The following is a 15097-nucleotide window of genomic DNA, read 5'->3' on the forward strand; positions in this document are numbered from 1 at the left end:
AATGGAGCCTGAACCTTCAACACTAAGAACTCAAGATCAGTGACATTATGCAGATACTGTTTTACCTGAACCTGAAAATGATTCCTCAAATACACAACAACTCCACCACCACTTCTGCTGGCCATGTGAGGAAAGTTTGTGTAGGACACACGTCTGTTGCGTTTGAACATGGTGTAGCTGTCCAAATGAAGACTGTCTGCAACAAAGGAGCCTTGGAGGTGAGACTCTGTGAGACACAAAACATCTGCTAAGCACATTTCATGATGACTCTTGATGTCACTGATGTGAGATGGCAAACCCTCCGTATTGTGATGGATCAGTGTAAGAGTGTCAGGTCTGCTGGCTGTTTCTCTGACCTGAAGAAGAGGCATCATTTCCTCAACACTGGCTTGTCTCATGGTTTGGAGCGCTGCAGTTACCTCGGGATTGGCGTAAATCTTTTTCTCATCCAAGTCCTGTAAATAGAGTCCACTGAGAGACGTCACCCTGCTGAGAGCAACATAAGCCATACCTGGTTCAAAAATGTTCTTCATTGAAACTACAGCTGTCTGTGTTGTAAGACCCTGGGTTTTGTGAATTGTGCAGGCGAATGCGAGCTTTACAGGAAACTGTCTGCGTACCGCTCCTTTAAACTTCAGACTCTCCTCTGCTCTCTCAATGTAAACCAGATCATCAGATGCTGCATTAGCACTGCGGTTGTGTCTCATAGGCTGCCGGTTGTCCATTCTGAGCCCCAGTTTAATTATGTGTCCATCATTTTCAGATCTCACCACCTTTATCAGTATACCAAAAGCACCATTGACTAAACCGTTTAGTGTGTCCAAGTTTCTGGTCAGCATGACTCGAGCTCCTTCAGCAACATTCAGGGTGTCAGGTAAATCATTTCTCCCACCTGTAAATGGTCTGTCTCTTCGTGCCATTCTGCCTGTACATTTATCCTTCTGGAAATCGTCTGCATTGATGATTATAATGTTTGAATGAAGTTTCTTCAGGGTATCTGTGTTGTGGGATTCCACATTCTTGTTGGTGGCATAGATGTGTAAGACCTCAGTTGGACATTCTTCTGGTGCAGTCACAGCCTGTGACAACAAATCTCTGTCGCACTGAGAAAGCTCATCTGTCTTTTCTTTGACTCTAATCCTGTTCAGCATCTCTGCAAAGGCCACATCATCTTTCTGACGCATGATCTCGGTTAGAGTGATCATCTGAAAATGTTCCTGCCATAGGTCAATCTGTTCTGGATCACAAACACAGAGAGGCTTAGACTGTCGCACTGGTGGCAGCTGGTAAAAATCTCCAACAGCTAAAACTGACATTCCACCAAAAGGTCTCTGAGTGCCTTTGATTTGTTTCAGTCTTGCATCCACATAAGCAAAAAGGGGTTTTGAAACCATTGAAATCTCATCAATAACAATAATTTCAGCATTTATAAGCTCACATCTGACTTCATCCAGTTGGTTACCAAGTCCTTGAATTGGTGGTTTCAGACTCCTGGGTAGTTTCAGTAGAGAATGTAATGTAGAGCCACTGATAGAAAAAGCTGCTGTACCGGTAAATGAAGTCAGTAAAACAGTTGGATTTGATATGTCAGCTTCTTCTGCATTAGCAGGCAGTCTGCTCAGGATCTTTGATGCTTCAGAGTGAATACATTTAATCAGATGTGACTTTCCAGTTCCTGCACCACCGTTGATATAGAAGAAAAATGGATCTGGGTTCAAACCACAAACTCGCTGAATACACCAGTCTCTTATAGCATAGAACACGCAGGCCTGCTTCTGGTTCAGATTCTGATACATTACACGTACCACAGCTGGATCGACTGCAGGTTGTTCTCTGACGGCTCTGATCTCTGTTACAGCATCAGACTGACGACTGTAGTCGGGGACATTCTCCTGTTCGTTCTCATCATCAGAATGTCTCTCAGGAAGATTCTCATCACATTGCAACCTCACAACTTCAGATTCAGGAGCCAGATTACACCATTCATCGATCACAACGTCTCTATTTTGTTCAAACTCTTCCAGTGCACTCTCAATATCCTCAGAGTTCTTCTCATACTTGTCTTTATTTCTCTTCACAACCCTTTTCACAGACTCACTGTGGTCTGAACATGGAAGTCGCACAAAACCTGAGTTGTAGAAGGACTGATAGGTTTGGAACCCTTGTGGTTTCAGTTCCTGCTCTGATCTGTGTGGAAGGTAAAGTCTCAACAGCCGTCCATAATATTGCTCAGGATCTTTTTCCTGTGAACAGTGGTAATACCTGATTATAGCTGGTTTATCATTCTTTCGCCTTTGTACAAATCCAAGCTGGTTTAGAAGAGGAAGCACATCTTTTCCTTCATTTGGACCACTCACCAACCGGCACAAGGCAGCAAAATCAGCCAGCGACATTTCCTCATATTCTGGTGTCTCAGGTCTGCATTTGTATTTATCACTCAAACTTGTCATCCAAATATTACAACTGTCATGTGTTGTGGATTCCAGGTAGCTCATGGGGCGACTCATTTTTACTGGGTTATCATCTGTTGGTACAAATACAACACTGCGGGAACATTTTTTCATTTTTAGGCCACAGACTCGAGTCACACACTCCTGTGCACTGATTTCTCTCTTTTTTGAATAAGCCTGCATCACAGCTCTCATTTCATCACATTCATTGACGGTGTTCTTTGCAGAGTTATCAATAACTGTCTTCAGGTATTCAGAGAGGCCAGATTCTTTCTTCGTTATATATTTACAGAGGTATTCTATACATGAATAGGCATTCAATATTAACGAGACATCTAAATTAGAGTTCCAGGCTTCAAGCAGGTCTGGGTTGTAATTGTTGATCCAACAGTCCTTTGGGTCACGTTTCAGAATCAGAGCTGTTTTCTTGTTTATGTCTTGGAGGCATTGCTCATACTCATTCATTGTCAAGTTGCATCGTGACAGAATCTGCTCTATGGTGAGAGAAGCAGCTTCAGGTTCCTTCAGCAGGTTCAACAAAGGTCTGAGTTTGGTTTTTGCAGCTTCAGTGTCTGAATCCTCATCCTGTCTCACAATCATCGTTCTTGTGGCTGGTGGTTTTGGAAACCCAAATCTACAACCAGAGTTCACACTCTTAAAGCATGTTTTTGTGTGGTTTTTGCTGTGCTTTTGTAGTTCAGCGACTTTTTTGTGCAGTTCAGGCTGTTTTTCTGGATCAGGGAGTTGAGCTGAGATGTATCTGTCCACAAAGTCACAGACAGTTTGGTCGTCATCCACATCTACTTCTACCTTTTCTCGAATCCACAGCAACATGTGTATATGCGGACTACCTCTGTGTTGGAACTCAACTCTGTAAAAGTAATCAATGATTTCACCAAGGGGCTGTGCAGGAGAAAAAAGCAAATCTCTGAACAAGGCCTCAACACGTTTATCAAACATTCGCATGGTGGTTACTGGATTTGATCTTAGAATTTCACACTTTTCTGACCAGTTCAGGGCTTCAAAATCAACCTCTTCACCTTGCTGTCTCTTTATTGCTTGAATCACTTCCGGCCATCTCATCTCAGCAGCAGAGAAAGTGACAAAGAACTGAGGTGTTCCTATTTGACGAACCATACTGAATAGATCTCTTGTAGTTTTCTGCCAGTAAGCTGGAGTTCCTCTGAGTGGCTGCATAAATCTGATTGCATCTTTATTTCTTACCAGCTTCTCTACTTCTGTCTTACTTTGTAACATTCCTGATGTGATTTTGCGTCCATCTTTGGTCATAGTTTTACCTTTCCTTAGCTGTATTGTCATGCTGGAATTAGCCAGGTGTATTTCAGTGACAAACTGTGAGAAAAACAGGTAATTTGTATCTTTAGCAAATCTTGCATCAATGTTGAAAAGCCTTGACTTGAAGTAAGCACTTGGTGTGAGTTTAAGACGTCTCTTTTCATCCAGTGTATTCTGACCAGTAGGAAACTGCACAGGAAATGCCATGGCTTCCAAATGAGGAGTTCTGAAGAAGCTAACAGGATTGTTTCTTTCTGCAGGAGCCACACAATATGTGTTATCAGTGAAAGAGAGAATCTCTTCTGAAATGTCTACAGGCTGCAGACAACTTTCTAGAGCAAAACCTCCATTGTTCAAATCACTTTCTGGTTCCTCTGGATTTTGTTCCTCTGGTTGTTCATCACAGGATTGCATATTAATATCTTGTTCACTTTCAGACTCAGTTTCACACAAAAGGGCATCTTTTTCATAGTTGTCAATTTCCATTAAATCTGCTTCATTATAATCATCACTTGCCATGCTGGCTTCATCACTGCTGTCATCATCAGGTAACGTGGGATCACAAAGCAATGCATCATCTCTGATAACAATATCTGTGTACTGTGGATGAATCTGTTTGAGTTTACGCAGGGCTTGGATCAGTTTAGACCAGGTGACAGTCTGGAACAGCTGATGGCCTTTGTAGCACAGTCGTCTTTTCAACTTGATCCTCATTATCTGTGATTGGTTTCTGAGCCGAGGCAAACAGTCAACTGTTTGTTGGACCTCAGATGGTACACACACCACATTACCACGAATGAGTCTTTGTCTGCCCTTTGGAAGTGGAATAATCTTTGCAAATGGGATGCATTTGGCAATCAGATGTCTCTCCAGAATGTTGAGATCACACAGTTCAGCTGGAATATCCTGCAGTTCTAAACCATTGACAGCAGCAAGCCTTGGCATGCGTCCACTTTTGAGGGAACTGTGACACGTGTGACAGATATACTCCTTTTTTCTCTCAACAGGAAAGCTACACTGATCATTACATGCTTCATCACACACATGAACAAATTTACCAGTTAGACACTGCTGAGCTACAGTTTGGTGTTTTGAGTAATTTGCTCTTTTGCAGATTTTCACCTGATTAGGAAAAGAAGCTTTTAGACAAACAGTACAAACATAAGATGGTGCTGACTTAATGTTTGATCTGAAACGAGATATGGCCTCATTCATTAAACTGTTATCTGGATGACACTGTAAACTTTCAGCTGGTCGATGCATCTGACGATATTTTCTTTTTATATTCATTGCACATCTGATATTATGCATCTGTCTAAAAGAAAAACCGTTCCAGTATTTTACTCTCATTCGTTCTCTCATATTGTCCTTGTGTTTCTGCTGAAATTGTCTCTCTTCTCCATAACGTTTAGTGATGTAAGATCGCTTTTTCTGTTTAAATTCTTCACTTTCTTTATATAGATTATATACATATGACCTCATGTAAGCTTTATGTTTCTCTCTGAATCCAGCACAAGTTCTGTAATTTCTTCTTAGACGTTCCTTCTGCTGTTCTTTGAACATAGGAGATTGTCTATAAGATTCTTTATATGTTTTTCTCATACGTTCCTTCTGCTTTTCTCGGAAAATGGGAGATTCTCTATATGTTCTTGTTATACGCTCCTTCTGCTTTTCTCGGAAAATGGGAGATTCTCTATATGTTCTTGTTATACGTTCCTTCTGCTTTTCTCGGAAAATGGGAGATTCTCTATATGTTCTTGTTATACGTTCCTTCTGCTTTTCTCGGAAAATGGGAGATTCTCTATATGTTCTTGTTATACGCTCCTTCTGCTTTTCTCGGAATAACGAATCTTCTTTATACATCCTTATGACACGTTCTCTTTTCTCTCTCTAATTTTAGCACTATCTCTATAGATTTTTCTAAAATGTTCTCTCTGTTTCTCTCTATATGTAGCATTGAGTTTATACAGATTATTTTTGTACACACTCTTTTTCTTACTGTGATCAGAATCATGAGACTTTCTACTAGAATCTTTTTTCTTTGCCTTAAAGCTTTCATCAAAAGTGTACATCTGTCTTTCTTTCTTTTTCTGATTTTCCTTTCTCTGTGGAAGATTTTCTTGGACCAATAATCGTCTCCTAATCTTTCTCCTTTGCTGTTTATTATGCTTCAACAGTTTATGTGAGAGTTCCTCTGTTGTCTCAGTCAAACAGGAGGCAGTGTTTAAATCATTCTGAGGAACAGATTCTTTTGTTACCTGAGTGTCTCTTACAGAAGATGCAGAGGTTTCTATTTCTAAATAATCAGAAGGACAATTGTTCAGCTCAGCAGCTGGCTCATTTGAATAATCCACTCTGGATGACATCACTTCAGTGGCTAAAGTGTCGGTCACAGTTTTCTGTGTCTGCTCAGTGGATTTTGGGGTTTCAAATTCAGGTTCATTTAAAACTGGTGTTGGAACACTTGTAGCTGTTTGTCTGTTTTCATCAGCATCTCTTTGGTAAGCAGCGTTTTCACTGTGAAACTCGACAGGCTGTAGCTCATAAGTGCAGGATGGTGCGATGCTAAACATTCGGTACAAGCGTTTGATCCTGTCAATCATGTCGTTAAGACGTGTGAATTTTAACATAACTGCAGTTCCACCACTTACAGCTAGCGACAATGGCATTCCTGTAGACTTACGTGGGTGAGGGTCAAAGTATGCGTATTCACCTGAAGTCAGCCTGCAAACTGCGATCACCGTTCCTCCCATGACTAGCAAAGCATAGCGAACCGCTGAAGCCAAACACTGTAGTCCCTGTTCAAGGCTCGGAAGATGACCTGTACCATCAAATGTGCCATAATGAGCAAACTGAGACATGTCCACTTGATACTCGTGTCTGCGGCTGGTGACCACTGTGGGAAGCTCATCACAGGCGAGAAACACGCTGTTCACAAACCTCTTTCTGGCATCTGAATACACGGCATGGCCTTTGTCCAACACACGGTTAAGATCTGCTCTGGTAATGAATTCATCCTCGTGTAAGAATGACAGGAAAACCAAACTGTTAGCCATGCATTGCTGATTCCTGTACTTTCCATACTTAGCAGCGGCCTGGCTTCGGGACGCACAGATGCTACTCACTCGTGGACGACTTTCATTGTTTGTAACCTGTACATGAGACGGTCCTGGAGCTTCTCCATCATGCTGCGTTTGCACAGTTACCTGGGGTTCAGTCTGGATTACCTGCTGTACTTTAGCATCTGGCACACATGCTGAGGGAACACCTCTCTTTACCACATCTGCATAGGACACTGCAGCTGTCTGAGCACTGCTCTGCACTTCTGGACTGGGAATACTTGTAACAGACACCTTTACCTGCTCACCGCTCTGAGAAACATTTACCTGTTCTTTCTGCTTTTGCCATCTAAGCTTCTGGGACTGTGACCTTTGACTTTTTCTTGGCATTTTGTGCAAGTACAAACTGGACCTTATATGTATTTATACACAAATGTAAACAAAACTCAACCTGTAAACACTGAAAAACTGATTCCTCAACTTTCTCTTAAATCAGAGCTTTATCAGAATTGATGTAAAAGGCTCACTTAAATACAAACTCAATATTTAGTTTAACTTATTTAAAGTTCTTTGAAAACACTTTGGTCTGTTTTATTGTACCTTTTTCAAAAACTGTATATTATTACTTCTATTTTTTTTAACCAGACTGGATAACAAATTGGTCTATACTCCTGTAAAGTAATATGCAGAATAAATCTCAACAATCAACAGGCTATAATTAAACTCTTAGCTTTTAAGTAGACTTTGTGTAAATCTTTCAGATATTTAAAATTTAAAGCAAATATAAGGAGCTGTGATGGTGTGGTGATCAGATGACAGGCTATGGGGATTCTTCAGCTGGACGTTCTGCAGCAGTCAGGAAACAGGAAGTCTGGGTTCTCAGGGCAGCCTCTAGATGACAACTGTAACTGAATACTTACACTGAGTGACAAAAAAGGGTTTGTCCTTAAATAATAATAGTATAAACTTGTAGTCAAATGTTATAGCCAATGAAACAGACTTGAAAAATATATTTGGATCCAATTTATTATTTATGTGAATATAAGTCTGAATGTATGTATTACAAAATAACCAGATTATCTTATTACAAATAAACCTTGAAAAAGGTGTGTATTTTATATAATTTATCAAAGTAACTGCACACGTAAGCCAAGCTATCAGTGTTTATTCCAAAGTGTAATGTAAAAATTAAAATGACAAATGTAGGGCTCTGTAAGTAGTTTCTACAGTGAGTTCTACTGTACTGTAATTCTATTACTGTATATTCAACTTTTTACTTGTAATTTCCAGCAAAATGACTGGATGTGAGAGAGTTTAACGACAGGAAAGCTGGAGCAGTGAGAGCGGAGATCTCTCAGAATTCTGAAAACAGATTGACGAAGTTCTGGTAACTTCAATTCCAAAAACTTAGATTCTGGTAAAACTTGATTTCAAGTCACAGGATTGCGTTTCAACTCAGGTTCAAGCTTGTCAACTTAGATAGAGCTCATGGCGGAGAAATGATAGAAGATAGAATGGCTTGTCAAAAAAGATGGAGCAGGGAGAGGGAGAGTGATAGGACAGACTGAATTGCTTGTTAATGATAGAGGGAGAGGGTTTTCTGCAGCAGGTCACCTGTAAGACAGAAAGAAAGTGGAATTAGACACACTTCCAATAAACCTGGCTTTACTGTATTTTTCAGACTATAAGGCACATTTAAAAGCCTTTAATTTTCTCAAAAATAGACAGTGCACCTTATGTATGGTTGTGTTTACTGATTTCAAACCAATTCTATGTGGTACACGGGACTCACGGCATCTGTCAAATGTTTTAATATGACTTTGGTAAGCTACAAAGCAGCACCACTTGATGTATTGTCGGAGCATGGCTACCATAGTCAGCACCCTCGTAGAGTAATTCGTACTGTGCTTCAACATAATATGGTGTTGGGCCTGGCACCTGTTGAGAGCCATGCTTATGAAGCAGATTTCAAACTGATCAATCCACATTCATCAATACACAAATCCTGAAAAGTGAGTGAATTGTTCTGTATTTTATGTCTTACAACTGAACAATTTTGAGAGTTATTGTAAATGAGTTGAATAAAGTTTGACTTATCTGTTTTGTTTGACTTAATGTGCCTTAGAATTTAGTGCACCTTACAGTCCGAAAAATACAGAACATATATATCATTACACACTGAAGAGTTGTACAGTACATTATTAGATTCAACTGAATGAAAATGTTTAACATATGGTGGTGGAACATTTCTAAGGATATTTTTGCATTCTATTAACACAATAAAAACAAACAGAGTCTGTAAACCAAGATGTGGTGCTACAGTAACTTACTGTAAACATTATATGGTCAAGCTAAACCCACACAATGAAGTCAGAGCAGACAGTTTCAGACCACCTGGTTTAAACACTTCACATGCACTCAACTCACATGTTCCTAAATGCCCAAAGGTCTCAAATTCCCGATTCTGTGTGTACTTACCTGGTACAACACTATATCATAATGTCTGGGGAGCCGTTAACATAAAAGTAAAAATAATTTACTCAGTATGACTTTTGGCAAAATGAAAAATTTGGAGACAGATGACTCCTATACAGCAGTTTCTACATATTTCAGTCAAATATGGGGCATGTTTAATACACACCCCGCTAAATCTACAATAAACTTAGCATGGCCGATATTAGGGCCTAATTAAAAATGTAGTATGATGATAAGAGAGATTTGTAAGTCTGGAAATGTTTCATAGACTTTCTATTATTTGATAATTGCAAGAGCTGTGCTGACTCACAGCACTAAACTGAATCTCCTATAATGAGAAACATTTCCCAGCACTGCACATCAGACAAACCTTTACTTACCAGACTTGAGACGATCAGATCAGCAGTCTAGAGAAAGGAAACAATTCATCAGATCACTGTTTGATGATTCAGACTGTTGAGCCTCTTCACACACAATCCAATTCACTATGACATAAATTAACTAGTAAAATCCTCAATTACTTTAAGGCTTTATGAGCTTACTGTAGTGTAAAGAGGAGATAAATGAACTGCAGCGTCTCACATGGCATGTGTAATAAAGCATTCATTACTACAGAAATGCAAAGAATAGCCATCATTGGCACAAGTGCAGGATATACCAAATATTTCCTACACAGAAGCCTTGTGGCTCCAACATTTTCTACAACAGGTCAGTGCTAATAAAGTGTGAAAAACCAAAACTTTTAAAATGTTAGATACAAAGTAATTATATAAATCAGAAGCAACAGAAAACCTCATCATGTCTGACATGAATATATAAATCTTAAAATACATTTAAATATAACATGTTACAATAGCAGAGATGCACCATGTTTTGTAATTAAAATGAAATGTCTTAAAATATTACACTAAAAGTCATTTCATTGTACCCGTTGCTAGGAATATTTATGAATTTTTGCAGTGTACCTTTTGGCAACTTTTCTATCTAATTTAAAACACATTATATTCACTAAATAAGTAATAAACTAATTAGACACACTGGCTGTAATTACCTAACAATGTCCACTCACACCTCTGGTTCTCTTCTTTTTATTACTGTTAAAGCTATTACTTATACCGAGTCAGGCAAAATACTTCTACAATGTTCTGACTTTAATGTAATACATCAGAATTTGAGAGACAATATAAATCAATACCTGTGCAGCTCTTAAGTGTTTGAGCAACCACTTATACTGACTCCCCTAAAACACTTCAATTGTTTTGTCTGCTACTTAAATCCACAAACATAAGGAGAAAATGAACAACTGTATAAAGACATCTGACATTTAGTTATGTTTAGATTTGATAAGCCATAAGAAATTTAAATCATACATAAATGGGCTATTAAACTTCAGGGACATTTCAGGGACAGTCAGAGGCCCTGTGTGGGGCTTTGCTGCTACAGGTCACAAATCCTGTGTTTTTGCCAATCAGTAAATGGAACCATATCACAAAAGGTCAAACTACTGTATGTAAGTCGTCAAATGTGCTACGCAATGCCAGGTTCATACTGCTTCAATTACAATCACTGTTTACTTACCAGCAAAGGCAAAACCAAAGATCTCTTTCACTCTGTGTAACAAAAGACAAAGCACAAAAATACAGAATGAGACAACTAAGATCAGCATCACAATCAATACTACATCAATCTGTGTAGTCCAAAAGATTCAGTACACTTCTTTGTTTACCACAGCAACAAACAACTCACCTCTTTTTTCTACACCTTATTAAAGATTACTGTCTTCATTAAGGTAAAATGTGGTTCATCCATTTGTAATAAGCCACACAAGTTTCTCAGTTATGTGATAGCTCTATTAGTTTGGTGCTATTAGATAACACAGATTTAATAAGCAATGATTTGCTACACCTAGCACTGTACACTTTATCAAATTGATAAAGTTTAATTTAAAAGCATGAACAATCATAAATGAAAGCTTGGATGATATATTTGTAGGCCTCAACATTTCAGTTGGTCTGCATTCAAATTCTGCTTCCTAAAATATTATCACCTGCACACAGTATCATTTAGTATCATTTAATATGCTGTTGTTTTAAATATGTACATATCATATTAATAATATTAATGGCGCACTGCAGCATTATTTATTTGAAGGTGGCCTTTTTTATATTTATTAACTTCTCACTTTGTGAAAAATTAAACAGAGCTGCAGGTGTAGGTTTTACTTAAAAACAAACCAGTCTGCACAAACTAGTGTTGTTAAACAGTTCTTAAATTTAACTAAAAACTAAAATTGATTAATTAAAAAAAACTTCTTCTTGTTAAGAAATGTTATTATTCTTATATTATGTGTTTTATCCTCACTCTCTCTCCCTTCTGTTAATTAACCCACAACACAGACACACACCGGCACAGGCACGTGACTCTTTTTCTCCCGGCCTTCTGTCAGAGGCGGTAAAATGGCTCCTTTGAAGTTATGGACCTGCTGCTTCAGCAGCTTATCAGTGGTTCTAAGATGGCGGCTCATTACCTTACAACCTATAGAATGAGGCCGTTTTAACTGACTGATTTGTGAAGAGGAGAACTAACTCAGCTTCCCTAAGAGACTCAGAAACACTAACACACCGAATGAACCAAATACAACACAATAACTGTATAAACAATCAAATGAACCAAATACATTTGCACTGGGCCTATAGGAGCTAGGCTAGGCGTTAGCACTTGTTGTTAGGGCTAGCTTACCAAACACTCCTTTTAAATACTAAAATTACAACGTTTCACTAACAAAGCAGCCATTGTGTTACTTTAATATGACTTATACTTCGACTGGCTTTATAAGTCACTAACAACAACTCGGTAAATCACTCAAACAGCTTATAGACATTTATTCAGAAAAGAGAGACAGAGAAGCAGGCTTACCGGCAGGATCAAGCAGAGAGTGGGAGGAGATTCAGGAGTCAGCCAGAGACTTAAAATAAGAGGCATTCACGGGTAGTGGGAAACTCCGCCATGCCAATTTGTGTAATGGCATTGGCATTGAAAATGCCAATTTTGTGTAATTTACAAAAATATATGTAAATTTAAATAGTATTAAACTAGATATTTTTGGAACAGAAAACAACTAGCAGAGATTAATTCTATAAGTGAATAAATATTTCAAACATGATTATTTTAATTTGAAATTATGGTTAAAAGTCATGAATAAATATAAGGTCATTATGTTAAATGTACTGTATTATGATATATTATTTAACTGGCTGAGTAATAAGAACAGTCTTCTCCTGAACAACAAAACCAAGGGCTGGTGTGGTGTTCACCTAAGCATCCTCACAGGACAGTAGGAGCTGCAGAGGCTCGCCTCGCTGCACTGCAGGAATCAGAGGTTCAGGAGGTACTTTAACCCCACTGCCATGAGGGTTTCAACAGTGACTCCTGACATGTTCATTGCACATTTATTTATTTTATTCTAATACATATTGGTTATAATCATATGGATTTAACCTAAATAGACTTGCACCCACTGTTCACCCCTGCTGCAGTGAGTAAAGGTGTGGCTTTCTCCAACAAGACTCTTCAGTGAAGGTTTTAAAGACAACCATCTAAACCAGGGTCAGCAACATTAAGACCCAAGAGCCATTTGGACCCGATTTGCACGAAAAAGAAAACACTGGAGCCACAAATACTTTTGACATCTGAAATGAAGATAACACTTCACATATTGTTTTTACCTTTATGCTCTGTATAACAACTATACTGTGTTGCTTATGAATCCATGAAATGCTACAAAGTAAATGAAATTTTATTTATGTAATGGACACATTTGAACTCTTAAAAATAACAAAAAGTAAAACATCCAGTTGAAGGTCTCTCTTAAATGAATTGAAAAGCTGAACTTGAATTGTCCATGTATCAAACAAAACTGATCCTTATATCACCTTTGGGCTTCAGCGCATAAAGGCCTTCACCTGAATTTGGAAAAAGCACTATGCTCCTAAAAATGAATAATAAATATATGCAAAATATCTACCTAATATTATTTTACCTGGTTAACATGCATGGCGGTTGAGGCCTGCTAAATTTATTTTAGTTACAGAATATTGTAACTCAGCAGAAACATAGTAACTTGGAAGAAGTAGTACAACATTGCAGAAGTGTTGTAATACAGCAGAAATGTTAATATGTAGCGCAAACCTAAAACCAGAAGAAATGGTGTAAGAGTATAACTTAATATACAGTAGTATAATAGTAACACATAGTAGAAATGCAACATAGGAGCTGAATAGTATAATTTAGCAGAAAGTAATAATTTAGCATAAAAGTAATAATTTAGCGGAAATATTGGAAATGCAAAACAGCCAGCTTCAAAAAGCTGAAGTTTCCTCAAAAATTAGTTGTTGTTCAACTGTGAAACTTGTCAGAAACATTAGAAATGTTAGAGGAACTGCCAGCAGATACACAAAGCTAAGGCAAAATTAGATGCTAGCAAGTTTACAAATAGGGACAAACACACACAGTGATAAATAACCATATTCAGAAAACAAGTGCAAAAACATGGATGCAAGCATAAACACAGACATACATACAACATACACACCAAGGCACACAGGGACAAACAAACGTGTCCTGTGTGTTTCTATGCCAGTCAATCAGTCGAATCTGGTCAAGTTGAATACACTAATGGATGCTGGTCACCAACGAATAAAAATTGAGTCACACAAGCACAGACAAAGACACACACACACACACACACACACACACTTCTGTAAAGTTATTAGAAGTTAAAAAACTCAAACACTGACATCGGCTTTTTCAGGTTTTTTTTTTTCAGCTTTATATTTTCAGCTGTATCTATGAGAGTCAAAGAGCCTGGATCTGCTCAATTTGAATCCACCAATCAGAGCTGTCACTTCTGTCTGCTTCATCAGGCTATGTAGTGTCCTGTCAGTGCAGCTGCATCCCTTGCTCACACCGACAGAGACATGGCTTTCTGTAATGTATTTCAGACATGGAGCAGTAGCATCACATCTTAGCAAAAAAATTGTGACTTAAGAGAAACATAATAATTTAGCAGAAATACTATGATTGGAAGAAATCATAGTATTGGCAGAAATACTACATTTAGCACAAATCTATAAAATAGCAGAAATTCTATGTTTTAGCAGAAATACTGTATTTATCACCAATACCAAAAGTAGCAGAAATACTATGATTGGTAGAAATCCTATAATCAGCAGAAATACTATTATAAGCAGAAATACTATAATTAGCATAAATCTATAAAATAGCAGAAATAGTATGATTAACAGAAAGTAATAACTTAAATAGAAAATTGAAAAGCAAATGGACAGCTGAAAAAATGCTGATGTAAGGGTTGCTCAAATGCTTGTTGAAAGGTAAAAAATTGACAAAAAAGAAAAGAAAGAATAACAGCAGATACACACAATTACAATTATGGACACAATGAAACACAAATGCACAGAGAGAGACACACCAGGATGTAATCGAGTCAACCAGTCTAATATATCAGTTTGAATCCTACAATGACATCTGCCATAAAAAGGGTCTCACACACACAACACACCACACCACACCACACACACACACACACACACACAGCAGCAGCAAGTGAACAAACAGTGGCTGTGCATACTGTGTTTCCTGTTTCCTAGGTCAGTCAAGCAGCCTGGAGCTGCTGAATTTGAATCCACCAATCAGAGAGGCTGTGTACTTTTTCCCGCCAAAACTGGTGCACCAAGTGCAGGCTTTTACACACCAGCATAGAGACAGAAAGGATTTTTGCAGTTTATTTCTCATAGTGAG

The 15097-nt window shown here is 38.3% G+C and overlaps 1 protein-coding gene across 1 annotated transcript; it reads right to left on the reverse strand.

Annotated features, from left to right (window-relative positions):
• Positions 1-5471: 5471 nt before the first annotated feature.
• On the reverse strand, positions 5472-11002 carry LOC109200965 (uncharacterized). The gene is made up of 3 exons (XM_025904754.1): positions 10859-11002; positions 9661-9687; positions 5472-8419 (listed from the first exon to the last, which is right to left on the reverse strand). Exon 3 carries the CDS (start codon positions 7193-7195, stop codon positions 5612-5614), a length of 1584 nt encoding a protein of 527 aa, XP_025760539.1. The 5' UTR covers positions 7196-8419; positions 9661-9687; positions 10859-11002; the 3' UTR covers positions 5472-5611.
• Positions 11003-15097: the final 4095 nt, after the last annotated feature.

Source organism: Oreochromis niloticus, unplaced genomic scaffold, assembly GCF_001858045.2.
Source record: "Oreochromis niloticus isolate F11D_XX unplaced genomic scaffold, O_niloticus_UMD_NMBU tig00006691_pilon, whole genome shotgun sequence".
NCBI lineage: Eukaryota > Metazoa > Chordata > Actinopteri > Cichliformes > Cichlidae > Oreochromis > Oreochromis niloticus.